This window comes from Oncorhynchus gorbuscha, linkage group LG09 (genome assembly GCF_021184085.1).
Source record: "Oncorhynchus gorbuscha isolate QuinsamMale2020 ecotype Even-year linkage group LG09, OgorEven_v1.0, whole genome shotgun sequence".
NCBI lineage: Eukaryota > Metazoa > Chordata > Actinopteri > Salmoniformes > Salmonidae > Oncorhynchus > Oncorhynchus gorbuscha.
This window is the reverse complement of record NC_060181.1, coordinates 31,007,730-31,027,469: the sequence shown is the minus strand read 5'-3', so window position 1 is coordinate 31,027,469 and position 19,740 is coordinate 31,007,730. Positions and strand designations below refer to the sequence as shown.

The 19,740-nt window shown below is 42.2% G+C and overlaps 3 protein-coding genes across 4 annotated transcripts in view; 2 read left to right on the top strand and 1 right to left on the bottom strand.

The window, feature by feature from the left end:
* The first annotated feature begins 3,209 nt into the window (after positions 1-3,209).
* LOC124043386 (keratinocyte differentiation factor 1-like) lies at positions 3,210-10,195 on the top strand. The gene is made up of 5 exons (XM_046361958.1): positions 3,210-3,477; positions 4,704-5,603; positions 5,771-5,886; positions 6,029-6,106; positions 9,074-10,195. Exons 2-5 carry the CDS (start codon positions 4,726-4,728, stop codon positions 9,139-9,141), a joined length of 1,140 nt encoding a protein of 379 aa, XP_046217914.1. The 5' UTR covers positions 3,210-3,477; positions 4,704-4,725; the 3' UTR covers positions 9,142-10,195.
* A 1,250-nt stretch (positions 10,196-11,445) lies between these two features.
* Positions 11,446-12,856, bottom strand: LOC124043387 (nuclear receptor subfamily 0 group B member 2-like). Its single transcript, XM_046361959.1, has 2 exons — positions 12,064-12,856; positions 11,446-11,811 (listed from the first exon to the last, which is right to left on the bottom strand). The coding sequence occupies exons 1-2, from the start codon at positions 12,677-12,679 to the stop codon at positions 11,558-11,560; spliced, it is 870 nt and encodes a 289-aa protein (XP_046217915.1). The 5' UTR covers positions 12,680-12,856; the 3' UTR covers positions 11,446-11,557.
* A 1,268-nt stretch (positions 12,857-14,124) lies between these two features.
* The window catches only part of LOC124042766 (nuclear migration protein nudC-like), an 11,381-nt gene continuing 5,765 nt past the window's right edge, over positions 14,125-19,740 (top strand). The window contains exons 1-7 of one of the 2 annotated variants that reach the window (XM_046360871.1): positions 14,125-14,320; positions 14,645-14,722; positions 14,969-15,181; positions 16,958-17,052; positions 18,882-18,999; positions 19,365-19,559; positions 19,667-19,740. The exon at positions 19,667-19,740 is cut by the window's right edge and continues 10 nt beyond it. In XM_046360871.1, coding sequence (XP_046216827.1) covers positions 14,249-14,320; positions 14,645-14,722; positions 14,969-15,181; positions 16,958-17,052; positions 18,882-18,999; positions 19,365-19,559; positions 19,667-19,740 — 845 coding nt within the window. In that variant the 5' untranslated portion in view covers positions 14,125-14,248. Of the gene's footprint in view, positions 14,321-14,644; positions 14,723-14,968; positions 15,182-16,957; positions 17,057-18,881; positions 19,000-19,364; positions 19,560-19,666 lie in introns of both variants that reach the window. The other variant, XM_046360870.1, reaches the window with a different exon arrangement.

The following is a 19,740-nucleotide window of genomic DNA, read 5'->3' as shown; positions in this document are numbered from 1 at the left end:
ACCGAGCATTGATTAGATTTTGGTAGGCTCGTGCCACTGAGTAGCTCACGACTGTTCCTCCCTTTGTAGTCTGTAATAGTTTGCAAAGCCCTGCCACATCCGACGAGCATCGGAGCCGGTGTAGTACAATTCAATCTTAGTCTTAATGCTTTGCCTGTTTAATGGTTCGTCGGAGGGCATAGCAGGATTTCTTATAAGCTTCTGGGTTAGAGTCCTGCTCCTTGAAAGCGGCAGCTCTACCCTTTAGCTCAGTGTGGATGTTGCCTGTTATCCATGGCTTCTTGTTGGGGTATGTACGTACAGTCACTGTGGGGACGAAGTCATCGATGCACTTATTGATGAAGCCAGAGATTGATGTGGTGTAGTCCACAATGCCATCGAAAGAATCGCGGAACATATCCCAGTCTGTGCTAGCAAAACAGTCCTGTAGCTTAGCATCTGCTTCACCTGACCACTTTTTTATTGACTGAGTTACTGAGGCTTCCTGCTTAAGTTGTTGTTTGTAAGCAGGAATCAGGAGAATATAATTGTGGTCTGATTTGCCAAATGGAGGGCGAGGGCGAGGGAGAGCTTTGTATGCATCTCTGTGATTGGAGTAAAGATGGCCTAGAGTTTTTTCCCCTCTGGTTGCACATTTAACATGCTGGTAGAAATGAGGTCAAACAGATTTCAGTTTCCCTGCGTTAAAGTTCCGGGGCCACTTGGAGTGCCGCCTCTGGATGAGCGGTTTCCTGTTTGCTTACGAGTGTATGCAGTTCATTGAGTGCGGTCTTAGTGACAGCATCGGTTTGTGGTGGTAAATAGACATCTACGAAGAATATAATTGAAAACTCTCTTGGTAGATAGTGTGGTATACAGCGTATCATGAGAGACTACCTCAAGCGAGCAAAACCTCGAGACTTCCTTAGATATCGTGCACCAGCTGTTGTTTACAAATATATAGACCGCCACCATTTGTCTCACCAGAGGCTGCAATTCTATCCTGCCGATATAGTGTGTAACCCGCCAGCTGTATGTTATTCATGTCATTTTTCAGCCACGACTCGGTGAAACATAAGATTTTACAGTTTTTAATGTCCCGTCGATAGGATATTCATGCTTGTAGTTTGTTCACATTATTATCCAGCGATTGTACGTTGGCAAAGGCAGATTTGCCTTTCGTCGCCGGTTCCTTACAAGGCACCCCGATCTCCTTCCACGATATCTGTCTTTTTCTCTTGTGAATGATGGGGATGAGGGCCTCGTCGGGTGTCTGGAGTAAATCCCTCTCATCCGACCCATTAAAGAAAAATAATTTGTCCAGTTCAAGGTGAGTGATCGTGTTCTGATGTACAGAAGCTCTTTTATGTCATAAGAGCTGTTAGCAGCAACATTATGTACAAAATATGTTACAAACAATGCAAACAAAATAGCATGGTTAGTTAAGAGCCCATGAAATGGCATCCATCCCCTCCCCGGTGCCATTATCACATCTTTATAGTGGAGATCAAATTTATAAATTGTCTGGCTGGGCTGATGAGACAGTGGATTGCACAGTCAGATGGAACAGAGTAAAAAGGCATTTTTACGTCATAGATTTAGCCAGTGGTAATTTGTGGAATAGACACTGGGTGGAAAGCGGTTTTAGCCAATCAGCATTCAGGATTAGAACCACCAATTGCATAAAATCCTATAAACTCAGCAAGAAAAAGAAACGTCCTCTCACTGTCAACTGCGTTTATTTTCAGCAAACTTAACGTGTAAATATTTGTATGAACATAACAAGATTCTACAACTGAGACATAAACTGAACAAGTTCCACAGACATGTGACTAACAAAAAATTAATAATGTGTCCCTGAACAAAGGGGGGGGTCAAAATCAAAAGTAACAATCAGTGTCTGGTGTGGCCAACAGCTGCATTAAGTACTGCAGTGCATCTCCTCATGGACTGCACCAGATTTGCCAGTTCTTGCTGTGAGATGTTACCCCACTCTTCCACTAAGGCACCTGCAAGTTCCAGGACATTTCTGGGGGGAATGGCCCCAGCCCTCACCCTCCGATCCAACAAGTCCCAGACGTCTCAATGGGATTGAGATCTGGGCTCTTCGCTGGCCATGGCAGAACACTGACATTCCTGTCTTTCAGGAAATCATGCACAGAACGAGCAGTATGGCTGGTGGCATTGTCATGCTGGAGGGTCATGTCAGGATTAGCCTGCAGGAAGGGTACCACATGAGGCATGCTGCAATTATGAGGGAGGAGGGTGTCTTCCCTGTAACGCACAGCGTTGAGATTGCCTGCAATGACAACAAGTTCAGTCCGATGATGCTGTGACACACCACCCCAGACCATGACGGACCCTCCACCTCAAAAATGATCCCGCTCCAGAGTACAGGCCTCGGTGTAATGCTTATTCCTTCGATGATAAACACGAATCAGACCATCACCCCTGGTGAGACAAAAACGCGACTCGTCAGTGAAGAGCACTTTTTGTCAATCCTGTCTGGTCCAGCGATGGTGGGTTTGTGCCCATAGGCGACGTTGTTGCTGGTGATGTCTGGTAAGGACCTGCCTTACAACAGGCCTACAAGTCCAGCCTCTCTCAGCCTATTGCGGACAGTCTGAGTATTGATGGAGGGATTGTGCGTTCCTGGTGTAACTCGGGCAGTTGTTGTTGCCATCCTGTACCTGTCTCCCAGATGTGATGTTCAGATGTACTGATCCTGTGCAGGTGTTGTTACGTGTGGTCTGCCACTGCGAGGACGATCAGCTGTCCGTCCTGTCTGCCTGTAGCACTGTCTTAGGCGTCTCACAGTACGGACATTGAAATGTATTGCCCTGGCCACATCTACAGTCCTCATGCCTCCTTGCAGCATGCCTAAAGCATGTTCACGCAGATGAGCAGGGACCCTCTGCATTTTTCTTTTGGTGTTTTTCAGAGACGGTAGAACGGCCTCTTTAGTGTCCTAACTTTTGACCATTCCACAAGTGCATGTTCATTAATTGTTTATGGTTCATTGAACAAGCATGGGAAACAGTGTTTAAACCCTTTTCAATGAAGATCTGTGAAGTTATTTGGATTTTTACGAATTATCTTTGAAAGACAGTGTCCTGAAATGTACTTTTCTTTTTTTGCTGAGTTTACCTATAGGATAGTGAGAATCTGATAAAAATCCATAATCCTATAGGATTTTTTGACTAGGGATATGAGCTCTTTCTTCGTGGATTTATTTTCGTGGACAGATTTTGGGCGGAGTAAACCATCTTGCTTCGCCTCTTACTCTCTGGTTGAGTTTATGTTTGGTTTACCTTGTCTCGCAGGTAAAAATAAATAAATGCTGTAGCAGGAATTTGGGAAACGAAATTATACCGCGTGTGTTTTGTGGGCAATTTAATTTAAAAAGAAAAGTATAATACAAATGCTCTTGCTCTTTGAGGAATATAACTTTACGGAAGAAAACTCGGTGGAAAGACCCGTGATCACTCTTCCCATGCCGTGAGTAAAACGTAGTTTAAACGGAAACGCATACTGCAAATTAATAAACCCAGGTGTAACTTTAGCAATACACTACAGATAGAACAAAATACGATACTTGATTGGATATGCATTTTGGAAATGGCACCTTGACAATTATTGTAACTTATTTTGACATAAGACTGTAAATCTGTCGTTCTACCCCTGAACAGGCAGTTAACCCACTGTTCCTAGGCCGTCATTGAAAATAAGAATTTGTTCTTAACTGACTTGCCTAGTTAAATAAAGGTAAAATAAATACAAATAAATCGACTGAAAACGTCGTCGTCCAGCTCAACAAGCTGTTTTGCTGCGTGTCAGCAAATTAGTAACCTTTTGTTATATGAAGTAGGCCCGGCCGGTTTATCAAACAACAGGGATTGTTTTAATTAGTATCAACTCCCTGTAAAGCCTTTTTTAAATTGAAATTGACATTCACCTTATGACACATTTGTTTACATTTTGGCCAACTTCAGCAGCCTACGTTGAATGGACTGTCACCGTCCTCATGCTGGCTTCCATAATGCCATTATTAATGGCGTGTTTACTTTCTGTGAAAGAAGGTTTTGAACGTATAGACTAGGGCGTTCTGGAGACCCAGGGCGCCATTTTCTGGCATATCACAGTAATAACACACCTGAATCAAGTTCCCATCTTATCACCAAGCCCTTGGATTTAGATGAATCAAGCGGGTTAATGTTGGGCTAGAACACAAACGGACAGGGGTCATTGTAGTGTAGGCCAAACGCCAATAAGGCTGAAATTGAACCAAGTTTAAGTTTGTGTATTTAATCTTGTGTCTCATTGATTTTAAAACAACTAATTTGAGCCCTACATCTTGTAGGCTACATACACACAACATCCACGGAATAGATTGGGTAACTTCGCTTGTCACTACGGGATATGTGATGATTGATATAGTTTCTTGGATTGGCAGGGGTTGCAGCCTCATGTGACTTATGTTTCAAGTTTGGTTTGCCATACCAAGGGCCTGCAGCATACATTTGACATGTCATATAGTCAGGCATTGACCTAATGTCCATGTAGTATTGTTGTTGTCTATTGATTCACATCCAGCTTACTTTGTCTGAAGGCGCTGATTATTATGACAGGGCTAAGCAATGTTCTTTATAAATGTAACATACATATTTCATACATTAATGTAATGCACTGCCCCCCCCCACTCCCTTTCGTCTTTTTTTCCCCAGGCCCTGGCTCTAGTTAACTACCATGCCCAGCAGCAGCACAGGGAGCCCCAGACCCTGGTCCGAGCCAGGGGGCCAGAAAGGCCTCGTCCCTCTGCGACCCAAACATCACCTCTCCCGGGGCAACAGCACCAGCCTGGAGTCCTGCTATGAGGAGCGATGTGTGGACCCGGTGGAGGACAGGCACCAGGGGCCAAAGGTGACATACCACAAGGCCAACCGCAGGGACGCGCAGAGAAGGGAGGCAGAGGAGACCATTGGCTTCATCCCCGGATCTGGAGACTCTCCTTCAGGGGGTCAGGGGTGTGGTCCCTGTGCCCACTCCTCCCCAGGAAGCTGTAAGAGCTGGGTGTGCAGTGTGCTGACCTGTGGACTCTACAGGGTGTGTCGGAGCACCATCCTGGCCCCTAGTCCCAGAGAGAGCTCCCCAGATGACGATCGGGAGAAGGTCAGCCTCCGTGGTCGCCAGGGCCACCTTAGGACCAACGACCCCCAAACCAGTAAGGAGAGTGGTGGTGGTGACTCTGATTGGTCGGAGGACGTCTACATCAGAGGGGTCAAAGTGCACATTTCCACAATGGAGAAGGAGCTGGTGGTCGTTACCAGGCCTCCGTTACACAATGGAGGAGGTGGAGGAGGAGGGAGACGGTACAGCCCTCCCTCCTACTCCTGGAACGAGGGGGATATGGGTGATCTGAGTGTGGGTGACGTGGACTCTCTGATCACCCAAAAGCTTCTGGAGCTGTACTCTGAGTACCAGATCGAGGAGCTGGCCCACTGCACCTCAGACTCAGTGTTCCTGAAGAAGACCAGTGAAATCAGCCAGCTTATCAGTGACCTGGCCGAAGAGCATCGGCTTGATGAGCAGGATGCAGAGTGTCGACTGGTCAAGGGCATCATCAGGTAGCTACCATTCACTGGTAGGGATTAACTGCCTTGATCAAGGGCACAACGTGTTTGTGTGTGTGCGCGCGCAAAAGCAGTTGCGTATCACGACAGAAAATTAATACATTTACTTTGTAAAATGGACAGTAAAGTTGATATACCATTTATCTATTCTATTTTATCAGGATCAGCACCAGGAAGAGCAAGAAGAGACCTCAGTGCAAAAAATCACAGAGGAGAACATCCGACAGTGGTAACGAAACCATGAGCAACTATCAAGCATCAACCATCAGCAATAACAGTAAGCAACTTCTCTACGGATAAACATTTCCAACAGCTTTCCCCTTATTTTGCGTACTTATTGAAGTGATACTTAATTTGTTATTACACTGTTAGTTGACTGTCACTCTTTGTTTTTTTTTTTGTTTTTTTTTACGTTAAAGATGATTATTGTATCCAGATATCCAAGGAGACAGATTCTGATATGAATGCTAGGAACATGAGGATCAACAGTAGAGCAGGTAAGAGACTTGACGTGTGTGCTGTGCAATGTTATTGTAGTCATCATTAAGCACTTGTTATGATGGGGTTAGAGTCCTTCAAGACACACGTTTACTGAAACCGCAGTATTTCCATTGTATTCATTTAGCAGCAGCACATTGCCACTGATAAATTGTTGCCAACCACCCCAGAAAATTTGAGGGGATGGCAAAACGCTTTCAGTGTAAACTTAAATAACTATAACCAGACAAAGTTTATAGAAAATATAATTAATGTATATATTTTTAAAGATGCAGTATGTCTTGTCAGAAGCTAGCAGAATCATTACTTACCAACAGCAGCTGTAAATTCCCAAAAAACTACATTACTTTTTCAAGTTAAATTTCCTTGCTTTGTGGATCAGAGTGCAGTATTTATTTAGTTTCATAGCACAAACGTTTGTTAGCACGTTTCTCATACTGGCTTAATGCTTCGAACACACCGACAGCGCCATAGTGCAAAATAGTAAGCAGCATCATCTGGATATGTGTGCAACAATAGTTCAACATTCACCTTTTGCTACCATTTCTGTCAAGCCGTCTTCGCATACAGTTTGACGCCTACCTTCTATAAATCCAACGTTATGCACCACACCCCGAACATACTGCAACCGCCTCTGCAACGCAATGCTGCAAGGCAAACGCAGCGTTTCATTGGAAAGGAATGTAATTCTGGTGTACCAAAATGCAACGCCGCGGTCGGTGTGTTCGAAGCGTTAGACACGTACAGAGCGGCAATGCTCTGACATCGCTCATCCATATGTATATAGTCTTAATTCATTAGATTTGTGTGTGGTGTATGTTGTTAGCTATTACTTGTTAGATATTACTGCACTGTCAGAGCTCGAAGCACAAGTGTTTCGCTACACCCGCAATAACATCTGCTAATCACGTGTATGTGACCAATACAATTTGATTTGAATTGCAGGGGGGTTGCCTAGCAACATATTCCTCGGAAGGAGTTAACTTCTGTATTGCGCAACAAATTCCCATGATTTGAACAGCTAGCATGACAGCCAAAATGGCTTTGAAAAAGTTTTTTCAGCTAAGAGGGAGAAGTATCTAACAAAATAACTACATTATGTAATTGATTTTATTTTTGGAGTAGCTTGCCCTTATAAAATGTCACCAGAAATTACGCTACATGACCAAACATATGTGGACACCTGCTCATCGAACATCTCATTCCCAAATCATGGGCATTGATATGGAGTTGGTCCCCCTTTTGCTGCTATAACAGCCTCCACTCTTCTGTGAAGGCTTTCCACTAGATGTTGGAACATTGCTTCGGGGACTTGCTTCCATTCATCCACAAGAGCATTAGTGAGGTCGGGCACTGATGTTGGGCGATTAGGCCTGGCTCTCAGTCGAATTCATCCCAAAGGTGTTCGATGGGGTTGTGGTCAGGGCTCTGTGCAGGCCAGTCAAGTTCTTCCACACCGATCTCGACAAACCGTCTCTGTATGGACCTCGCTATGTGCACAGGGGTATTGTCATGCTGAAACAAGAAAGGGCCTTCCCTTCCAACTGTTGTCACAAAGTTGGAAGCACAGACTCGTCTAGAATGTTATTCAATGGTATAGCTTTAAGATTTCCCTTCACTGGAATGAAGGGGCCTAGACCAAACCATGAAAAAGAGCCTCAGGCCATTATTGCTACTCCATCAAACTTTACAGTTGGCACTATGCATTTGGTCAGCTAGTGTTCTCCTGGCATCCACCAAACCCAGTTTCATCCGTCGGACTACCAGATGGTGAAGCGTGATTCATCATTCCAGAGAACGCGTTTCCACTGCTCCGGAGTCCAATGGCGTGAGCTTTACACCACTACTGCCGGGCACTTGGCATTGTGCATGGTGATCTTAGGCTTGTGTGCGGCTGCTCGGCCATGGAAACTAATTTCATGAAGCTCCCGACGAACAATTATTATGCTGCCAGGGGCAGTTTTGAACTCAGTAGGGAGTGTTGCAACCGAGGGCAGACGATATTTATGAGCTTCAGTGGTCCAGTTCTGTGAGCTTGTGTGCCCTACCACTTCGCGGCTGAGCCATTGTTGCTCCTAGACGTTTCCACTTCACAATAACAGCACTTACAGTTGACCGGGGCAGCTTTAACAGGGCAGAAATTTAATGAACTGACTTGTTGGAAAGGTGGCATCCTATGACGGTGCCACGTTGAAAGTCACTAAGCTCTTCAGTAAGGCCATTCTCCTGCCAGTGTTTGTCTATGGAGATTGCATGGCGGGGTGCTCCATGTTATACACCTGTCAACAAAGGGGGTGGCTGAAATAAACAAATCTACTAATTTGAAGGGGTATTCGCATACTTATTTTTATATATAGTGTACCTTCTCACAGTCCTACATAAAAATGATCCAGACTGGAGTTCCCCAGTGATTCCCCCCCTTCCAAGACCTTTGCCACCGCTGCACAAAACAAATTTAGGAAACACTGAAACCGGTTGGGTTAGTATCTGAGTGAGAGAGATCTAATAGAGTGAATGTTGTGGCATATATCCAACGTTATCTCTTCCCCTGTTAGATACTTCCTTTCCGTGACTTTTTATTGTGAACATCCTATTTATTTAAGCCTATCCCAGAGGTGGATTGGTTGCCTTAAGGTTGTAGCTCCTTGGGCAAGTCAGACTTGTATTATCTTTGTCAGACACAAATAAATAGGTTTTATAAACCAAATGCTGTAATATGAACCTAATTGAATCATGTGGATGACAAGTTGTTATTGATGATGAAGGTCCTGAACCAATTATGTATATATTACTAAACCTGTGGACTTAACTTCATTTTGCACATAAGTTGATGACAAGGTACTTCTGATGTTTTCTTTGTCATTTGCATTTTATGTGTGAACTTTGAAGCCAAATTTCCTCATTGCGTTGTCAATGAAGTTTGTCTGTTCTATTATATATCTCATACCTTTATATTTGGATTTAAGCTGAAAGTTCTGAGCATCAGATCTCTGTGTTTGGCATGCCCCTGCCCTGGACCACGGTCAGAACATGATGACCCATCCTCAACACTCCTGATGCCATGGAGCATCTCACCAGTCCCTAGCTGGAGAGGTTGGGACCCATAGTTACACATGTATTGTATGTTCTATTGAATTCTGTGTTGGGACCTTGAAGAAGCCAGAGAATTGCACTTGGTAAATTAGGTGGGAGGAGTATTACGAATATGCAAACTACTCCAAAGACCATGACTTTGAAGACTATACTATGAATCGTGTCATCTGTATTTTGAAGGATTATAATGCACTCAGGGTAGTGAATGTATATTTGATTCTGACATATTGCGTCCGTGTTTGGGGGTTGGTCTGTCTCAGAGAGAAGTTACTGTAGACTTATCAGACCCTTCCAGAAGCTCCTCCTGTTTTGATGTCCGTTCTTCTTATCGCCCTCACATGACTTTAGTGCTGTATGTCCCTTTATCCTTGAATAACAACTATCTGTGTTAATATGAAACCCCACTCTCCACTGCTGTTTGATCTCTTTCTGCTTTATCAGGTCAACTCCCAACACTGACACAAGAACCAGTTTCAATGTAGTGTACTTGCATCCAGGGACTTGCAGGGTAAAGTAAACTGACCAAAAGAAATATAGATAACCGCACACTTGATTGCGCCACGGTTTTACTGTGCTGTGTTTGGACCTGACGGTCTTAGTCTTCGTAAGGTTTAACCCATGTGAATAATGCAGTGGTTTGGACACCAAGAACCAACCTGGAATGTACTGGAGGCCAAAAAAACCACTCGGAACATATGAAGAAAGAACACCTCAAAGACAATGGATGTTGTTATTGGCTTTTTGGTGACTGTGAAATACAATTGTAGATGTATCTTTTGATGCCATGGGAAAATTGTTCTACTATACATAACTTTAATCCTAATATGTTGAGATTGCTTTAAAATTGATTATGCTTCAAAGTCTTTAGCGAGCATGTGGCCCAGCTAATGTTGTAACATGTTATCATTGTAGACTTCAATGAGTACATATGTGAAATTAACTTTTATAATGTATGCAATTCTGTGATTTTATATAAAACTATTTAAAAAAAGTGACATACAAATGAAGTTGTGTTGGCGTTAATGCCATGCGATTCTTGCACATTTTGGCTAATGTTTTATTGTGGTTGGTATAAAGGATATGAGTTGTTCTCTATGGGGAAAATTCTAACTTCCACTTAAGTCTAATTTTAGTTCTGCACAAGGGGAGACTAAGTGGGTTTATGTGGAATTTAGGATCTGCCACTCTAAGCGTGTGTAAATTAATGACTTACATTGTAAAATATGTCAAACTGTGACTACCTCACCATTCATTAGCTCACCAATATAAGTCCGAGACCTACATTTTGTGTGTTGGCATTAAGCTCTGTGTATGTCTGGGTCTTCATTCTTTCTAAATAGCCTTTTCCCTTTGCATGACTAGACTTGAGTCACACAATAATCACACACAATACTCTTCGTCTATTTTCACCTCAGTTCTATAGCGTTGATGTATCAAAATGGAAGAATGTCTGACAACATGCAGACTGTGAGAGCCAATGGGAGTTCTGTGAGGTGAAACTTTTAGCATGTCGAAGATTGAAAAGATCTGACACAATTATTTTTTCTTACAATGAAAGGCAAGCATATTTTTGATTCTACTCAATACATTTTTGTCTGAATGTTCTGTAATGCTTTGCCATGTTGAACAGGCCCACATTTAAGACTTACGCTACACAGACATCTCTGGCAGGTGCACACTGACGGGGTGTTCATTTGTGCCCCCTGGGGATTACTTTCATCTTTGTCAAGGACAATATAATACAGGCCACCAAATAACTGTAACAGGATGACTGACTACATGTTTGGTTGTTCATGTAAAACAGGTTATTCTGGTTCTGGCCATAGACAGGAAATTGATAAGAGGTAGTTGTATAGGAAATGGATAACTGTTTACACATTGTTGAGCTAGTTGAGTATTAATACATGGCCTAATGCCACATTTTGTCTCCCTTATCATGTGTTGACATGTTCAATTCCAGGTAATATCACTCAAGGGATTTTTGGTACTTTCCATTCTGTACTTCCCTGTATGGTATGCAGCACAACATGTTTGTAGTTGCACGTAGGAAACCACTAGTAGGAGCCAGAGTACATATAATGCTAAGAGCCAGTACAATTAGTCCATGATTTTTCTATCAGTGGAAAATACAGTAGCTCTCACTTCATTTATTTTTATCACACCACTGATAAATTGTCAGATGTATGCCAAAAATGAATGATAGAAGAGTGATTAAATATGTGTATAGAAGAGAGAAACTGAAACATTTTGTTTATAAAACTTTTATTGCTTAGTTGCAATCTTCACATTCATATTTGTCAGTAGAAAATACGCTAAAATATAATTCACACACATACACCATACACACTCACAAACTTTCAGCTGTACTCTTGTCTCATAAACAGCATCTCACTTAACAAGTCATACAGATTCGCCTGACCAATAACAGGTCTGAAGAACAGTTCTGTGATGAGTGATTCGCTGACAGCATGTAGGGCAGAAGTCGATAGTAGGATGTGGCTGAGTCGACCCGAGTTTCCTGGGTGAAGGGTCAGGACAACCTCCTGTAGAGCTCTCTGGGCCTCCTGTTGGAGACTGTTGATAAATACAGTGGTGCTCAGTCCTGGGACGTCTGTTAAGAGGAATTGGGGTAAATGGAATGTCAATTCAACTGTATTCCACCATCAGCAGTTTAACACTGTGACAGAAGAGTGAAGCTGTATACCATCATTTGTCATGTTAGATTATTAAATAATCATTGATTATGCCATTGATTGCTTCAAATATTTAAATCGAATGAAATTAATAGAATGTCCGTTCAGGTAGATTTGGAGTTCCACAGTACACCATATCATGCTGAGAAGAAGGAGAAGAAGAGCTTTACCTGGATTGAACAGCATAGCACCCTTCAGATAGGCATATTCCTTTGGGCTGAGATTCAGAGTCCACAGTCTGTTCAGACAGGATCTGAGTTTATGCACCCCAGCCAGCATGGGCAGAGACCTCTTCCCCTCATCTTCCTCCTCTTGCTCTTCCTCACTCTGTGGCCCCTGACTGTTAAGGAGAATCCTCCTCAGCATGCTAGCCTGTGGTACATCCATCACCTCGAACACAGTCCGTTCTTGGGCCAGGCCCAGAGAGAACAGGGGCACCCAGCAGTCCCTCAGCAGAGATAGCTGATCCTCCACTGGAAGCTGACTGAAGGAGGGTAAACTCTTCATGAAGCGGATGGTTTTGACCAGAACATCAGACGCCACCTGACAGGTTCCCTCAGGGTTCTTCAGACACACTGCCCGTCGCCGCTCGCAATGACAGTTGTGAGGCATTATCATGTTGTAGTCATACGGGTTCACGTGGTTGTTGTTGTTCAGACTGTTGTTGTTGTAGTTACTGTCCGCCCGGCTCAGGATGTTGTACAGGATGGTGTGAGGCTGATGTTGTTGCTCCCGGTAACCTGAACAGTGACATGTGGTCTTCATCTCTTCAAGTGGAAACATCATGATGAGATAAATTTTCCTTTGAGGATCAATAAAGTATCAATCAATCAGTAGATGATAAGATGTCCCCAGTGCGGAGGCTTTACAGAGCTATGCAACAGAGGTGAGAATAGCCACATTCTCTCTTTGAAATATTGTCCAGCAGTGTGATCAGCAGCTCTGACTGTCTGACAACTCCAGTAGCCCAAGTCCTATTTATAGGAAGATAGGACACGCTTCTCTGATCTGTGTGTGACAAGTCAGCCTTGACCCCTCCCCCTCAGAGCACACACACACCCGAGAACAACAGAGTGACCCTGGACTGCTCTGCTCGCTGCGTTAGGTTCTATCCACGTGGAGCGAGGTAATAGGGCGTATTCATAACAACTGTGACATTTGCCCTGCAGGGAGGGAGAGACGTGAGGAAGCCGGCTGCGCTATGGTGTCAATGACATTTATCATGTTTACCTGCAGTTACTAACTCAGCCTGTACCAGGCTACCAAGGACAGGGTCAATGCTCCCATACAGACTGCTACCCCAACACACAGCCTTGGTTCAGCCTTCGATTACGTGCTAGTTAAGGGGTAAATGCAGACTTAGAATCATAGGATAGCAGCATTAATGTTGGTATTGACAAAGAATAACATAATTTTAGGAAAACAACAGAAGTAGCCTAGATCCTAATCACATAGATAGATATAATTTTATGATCATGATCAATAGGGTACTTTCTTTTTGGCCTTGCATGTGTTTTTGCAAATAGGCTATGCAACATAGAAAACATTAATCTTTCCACTCATGTTGCATATCACTCAACATAACTCTGTGTGATGGCCATTGTGACCCTTATTTCACTTTATTTGAATAGTTCAGTCATGGCGCCACAGATATATTATCTGGGTCAAAGAGCTGTTGGTCAATGACATCTATTCATCAGCGATATCTCCGGCTAAATCACTATCATGGACAATAAATGAGGGTTAGAATTAGAAAGATGTTCTACAACTATTATATGTAACATTTTCAATGGGATCATTGCTGATTCAGAGGTGGGGAAATGAGCTATAATGGCTACAATAAAGAATGTCAGAATCAGAATGTTATCCTTGAGCATACAAATCATGTGTTTGCATGTAAAAATGTATTTCCATAAATACATTTTAATTTATTCAAATGCACAGTTCTAACAGATTAACGAAGAAATAATATTGCAATCGTGAAATAAAATGAATATACGATAATTATGGCATAATTCATTAGCAATATTTTTGCAATCAATCAAACACTAATTTCTAATCTAGAATATTCCTATTTTCCCCCCGTCAAAATTTGAATATGCCCATATCCGTTCATGTAACACGATCTAATTGGCTGTTTGGATGTCATTTAAAAGCTTGGCCTCCCATTGCATCAAACTTTCCATTCTCTTAGAAACAAGGCGGTGCTTGTTTCCAGGAAGTAGTACAGCAACGTGACTTTACATTGCTCCTTGTTGCTGCTAGCCTGTCCGTTTCAAATTATATTCTCTAACAAGTTTTATATATATATATATATAATATATATATATATATATATATATATTAGAACAGAAAATGGGTGATGATGAAAAGTATGACGGGATGTTGCTTGTTATGGCACAACAGCACGAAGGAGGTGTACAAGAGGTAAATTACAGTTTGATAGCATGCTAACATTAGCTAACAAATTCATCAACAACTGGCTAGCCGGCTAATTAAGTTAGCTATATGGGGGATGGGAAAATGTCTAGCGTTTGCACCATGCATATAACACCACAAACATGTAGCTAATTTTAGTCGCATATATTAAATATCACACCAGTAGCGCAATCGTTAACCATAGGCTAGTTGGCTGTGTTTAGGCATGTTGGTGTGGTACCGTTAGTAAGCCATAACAAATAGGCTTGTGAGTCATATAAGGCGCAGGTTGGCTATATATCATCTCTAATGTAATATTTGTTCGTCCAACAGTTAGTAAACACGTTTTTCAGCTTCCTCCGGCGTAAAACAGACTTCTTCACGGGTGGCGAGGCAGGTGCACCAGAGAAGGTGAGTCCAAAATTGGATACCTAACAGAACAAAAATGCATACATCAAGAGATGCTGAACTAATATGTCTAATCTTATGAACTAGCACAATAACAAAGTCAAAATTGGCTATATAGTAAACATTTTAAAGGTGTTTTAAGGTTAGGATCTGGGTTTAAAATTAGATTTGCAGAGGAGAAATTGTAGAAATAAGAGGGGTTTATGACTTTGTGGCTGTGTTACCTAGTAATAATACCTCTGTCCCCAGCTGGTGAAGGAGTCGTTTGCCCAACACAGCGGTCTTGCCCTGAAGGCCCACAGAGAGAAGGAGAAGAGACAGGAGAAGGAGAAGAGAGAGAAGGCAGAGAGGGCTGTTAAGCTAGCTGAAGAAGAGGAGAAAAATAAGATAGCAGACGGCGAGCCCAAAATCAAAGAACTGACAGACGAAGAGGCAGAGCGACTTCAGTCTGAAATCGACAAGGTAAGAAAAACGTGTTGTCACTTATGAATGTTTGATGTGCTATACACATTAGATTTAACGGTTTGTCCTTGTTAGGGCTGACCCCGTTTAGTCGACAGGTCAATTGTTTGGTCGATAGGCTGTTGGGGGACTGAGAATTCTTTAGTCGAGCAGTAGCAGAAAATATCAACCGTCTGATTCACACTGAGTGAACTGATCGATTGTGGAGGCCTTGAAGATGGCACAGTCCATCAGTCTAAGACATATTAAACTGAAATTGTATATGGTTATATTACATAAGAACAATGGTGCAACACTAATAAAAATAACATTATTTTATAACAAATGTGCGTTTTTACCAGTTGCTTTCCATGGTTCTGAAACACAGCAATGTGCTGTTGACTTGGTGCCTTTTCCTAGACCATGTTGCTATGTGCATAATTGCAAAGTTAACCAGCATATTGATGTTGAGAACAATGCTGTGGAGAACAGCAGCAGAATGAGGAGAGAAGAAAACAGCCCTTGACTTATTGTCTAAGAAAAGTGAGGCGAGAGGAAACCCCAACTTAATTAGGTCTATAATCAATAACTGTTAAATGTGCCTGTCTTTATAAATCATCAATATATCTACAGAAATAAGACAGATCTTGCTTCTGTTGCCTGTTTGAGTGTTTGTTTAATAGCCTACTGATTCCGTGAATACCAAGCCTCACTCAACATGTCAAGTAAACAATTTCACAAATTAGACGGTGTTTAATCATTGGTTCACTGTAATTTTAGTTAGAACAGCCTTCATAGTATTATTTATAATTGATTTGGTCTTTACACTGTTCTAAATTGTTGGGGAAATTATATTTATAATAAAACCCCTCCTTTTTCTTGATCTCATTGTTATTATTATGACGATACGTAATGTCTTTATCATTAGTAGGATTAATATAGCAGTCTTGTATAACCCCCATTGAGCTCTAGGGCATCCTGTTTAGTCTTATGACTGTAATTAACTTAGGCCTATATTTCAATACTTCTATAGGCTACTGTATCAATCATTCATTCGTTCATGTCACCACACAGCATACGAATCATTTATGATTTGAAACGCAATCAAGCATGACATTTTTTAAATACACTAGAGCGAGCATTTAATAATTAGCTTATGCAATAAATAAACTTTTCCTTTTTGGGAAATTGCATTCATGAATGAATGCGACTGTTTTTAGTCTTTACTGTAATAAAGGCTTAACATAAAAATGTTAGAGCAGACTCTCTGGTACGCTTTTACCTTATTTTGTGTTTACACTGTTCCAAACGGTCAGAAAAATCATATTGTAATCAATACAGCACCTGTTTAACACACATAATATGCATGCAGCGTTTGCTCCTTACCGTATTTTTCTTGATCTCTGCGATTTTACACAACTAGTCACATTTATTCCACACATCAGATTTTCCCTTTCCCTCCTGAGCAACCAGAAAACATTCCCCAGTTTCAATTTTATTCGTCACGTCCTCTGCATCCATTTTGCTCTCACGTGTTATGGTGTTCAGAGTTTGTTATAACCAATTTATTGATGTTATTATGATATGCTATAGGTCAGGCTCTATTGTACCCTATTCAGACGGGGTTAGTTTTACTGGGGAAGGTCGGGTAATTTATGTGCATGAGCACAAAACACAGACAACTCTTGGTAAAGAACAGACAACTCTCTGTAAACCAATTATTTTTTAAATCTGGGACCATCCTAGTCTTTGTCTTGATGAAGCTTGTTGTCTGTCTTTTTCTTGTCTTGGTTTCAGCAAAAGAAACAAGAGGAGAAGAAAGAGGCCACAAACACAAATGCAGAAATTCCACCTGAGAAAGCTGAGAAGGAAGGGAGAGAGAAGGGAGAGAAGGAGGTAAGAGATTTGGTTGGGATGCCTCAGTAGAAAAATGAGCTGTAGTGAGACTGTTTCCCCTGCTATCATATAGGCGGGGCATCTCACTTGGGAAATAAACTAGGGGGGAAAACGTATGCATATACAGTGCCTTGCGAAAGTATTCGGCCCCCTTGAACTTTGCGACCTTTTGCCACATTTCAGGCTTCAAACATAAAGATATAAAACTGTATTTTTTTTGTGAAGAATCAACAACAAGTGGGACACAATCATGAAGTGGAACGACATTTATTGGATATTTCAAACTTTTTTAACAAATCAAAAACTGAAAAATTGGGCATGCAAAATTATTCAGCCCCTTTACATTCAGTGCAGCAAACTCTCTCCAGAAGTTCAGTGAGGATCTCTGAATGATCCAATGTTGACCTAAATGACTAATGATGATTAATACAATCCACCTGTGTGTAATCAAGTCTCCGTATAAATGCACCTGCACTGTGATAGTCTCAGAGGTCCGTTAAAAGCGCAGAGAGCATCATGAAGAACAAGGAACACACTAGGCAGGTCCGAGATACTGTTGTGAAGAAGTTTAAAGCCGGATTTGGATACAAAAATATTTCCCAAGCTTTAAACATCCCAAGGAGCACTGTGCAAGCGATAATATTGAAATGGAAGGAGTATCAGACCACTGCAAATCAACCAAGACCTGGCCGTCCCTCTAAACTTTCAGCTCATACAAGGAGAAGACTGATCAGAGATGCAGCCAAGAGGCCCATGATCACTCTGGATTAACTGCAGAGATCTACAGCTGAGGTGGGAGACTCTGTCCATAGGACAACAATCAGTCGTATATTGCACAAATCTGGCCTTTATGGAAGAGTGGCAAGAAGAAAGCCATTTCTTAAAGATATCCATAAAAAGTGTTGTTTAAAGTTTGCCACAAGCCACCTGGGAGACACACCAAACATGCGGAAGAAGGTGCTCTGGTCAGATGAAACCAAAATGTAACTTTTTGGCAACAATGCAAAACGTTATGTTTGGCGTAAAAGCACCACAGCTCATCACCCTGAACACACCATCCCCACTGTCAAACATGGTGGTGGCAGCATCATGGTTTGGGCATGCTTTTCTTCAGCAGGGACAGGGAAGATGGTTAAAATTGATGGGAAGATGGATGGAGCCAAATACAGGACCATTCTGGAAGAAATCCTGATGGAGTCTGCAAAAGACCTGAGACTGGGATGGAGATTTGTCTTCCAACAAGACAATGATCCAAAACATAAAGCAAAATCTACAATGGAATGGTTCAAAAATAAACATATCCAGGTGTTAGAATGGCCAAGTCAAAGTCCAGACCTGAATCCAATCGAGAATCTGTGGAAAGAACTGAAAACTGCTGTTCACAAATGCTCTCCATCCAACCTCACTGAGCTCGAGCTGTTTTGCAAGGGGGAATGGGAAAAAATGTCAGTCTCTCGATGTGCAAAACTGATAGACATACCCCAAGCGACTTTTACAGCTGTAATCGCAGCAAAAGGTGGCGCTACAAAGTATTAACTTAAGGGGGCTGAATAATTTTGCACGCCCAATTTTTCAGTTTTTGATTTGTTAAAAAAGTTTGAAATATCCAATAAATGTCGTTCCACTTCATGATTGTGTCCCACTTGTTGTTGATTCTTCACAAAAAAATACAGTTTTATATCTTTGTTTGAAGCCTGAAATGTGGCAAAAGGTTGCAAAGTTCAAGGCGGCCGAATACTTTCGCAAGGCACTGTACTTAACAGCACAAGGGTATTTTATGCATGTTGAAGGCAATTGAAGCTAATTCATAACTTGTTGATTTCTGCCAGACTGATTCCGATGGAGAAGAAGATGAGAAAGACAAGGACAAGATGAAACCTAATGCAGGCAATGGAGCTGACCTGGCCAACTATCGTTGGACACAATCCCTGTCTGAAGTGGACGTGAGTTTATTTGCTTTTGGTTTTAGTATCCCCTAGTGCATGGATATAAAAGTTTAACTGGAGCATGAATGTTTCACTATGAAGGGGTATTTTGTGCTCTCTGTTCATTTTGCACATTATGCATGGGCTGGGCAGCTCCTCCATTTCAGAGCGGATGATTATCTTTCTGCCCCCAGTTGCTAGGGATTGGGTTAGTATTGGGCAAGCTGTAATCTGGGCAGAAAAGTTAATCGGGCATTCTGTGTGTTCTTCTTTATCTTGCTAGCTGATGGTGCCTTCATTCTAATTGGTTGTTCCCCTTTATCCCACCCCAAGCTGGTATGCCTTCATTCTAATTGGTTGTTCCCCTTTATCCCGCCCCCCAGCTGGTGGTGCCTTTTGATGTGAAGTTCCGTATGAAGGGGAAGGATGTGGTGGTGGACATCCAGCGTGGTATGCTGAAGGTGGGTCTGAAGGGCCATCCTCCTGTGATTGATGGACAGCTCTACAACCACGTCAAGGTGGAGGAGAGCTCCTGGCTCATTGAGGACGGCAAGGTGGTCACCATTCACCTGGAGAAGGTACTGCTTTTATTTCTCTTGTATTACAAGGGGTTTCGTTGAGATTAAACATCTCTTTCACTCTGAAACCTTTTAATAAACTACATCATGCCTTGCGTCTGTTTCAGATCAACAAGATGGAGTGGTGGAATAAGATGGTGACCACGGATCCAGAACTCAATACAAAGAAGATCTGTCCAGA

Excerpts from the sequence above, each read along its gene's own strand:
- LOC124043386 (XM_046361958.1), top strand. The coding sequence starts at position 4,726 with ATGCCCAGCAGCAGCACAGGGAGCCCCAGACCCTGGTCCGAGCCAGGG. Across the intron at positions 5,604-5,770 it reads CTGGTCAAGGGCATCATCAG|GATCAGCACCAGGAAGAGCA; the intron begins GTAGCTACCATT and ends CTATTTTATCAG. Across the intron at positions 5,887-6,028 it reads ATCAACCATCAGCAATAACA|ATGATTATTGTATCCAGATA; the intron begins GTAAGCAACTTC and ends TTTACGTTAAAG.
- LOC124043387 (XM_046361959.1), bottom strand. The coding sequence starts at position 12,679 with ATGATGTTTCCACTTGAAGAGATGAAGACCACATGTCACTGTTCAGGT. Across the intron at positions 11,812-12,063 it reads TGCTATGCTGTTCAATCCAG|ACGTCCCAGGACTGAGCACC; the intron begins GTAAAGCTCTTC and ends TCCTCTTAACAG.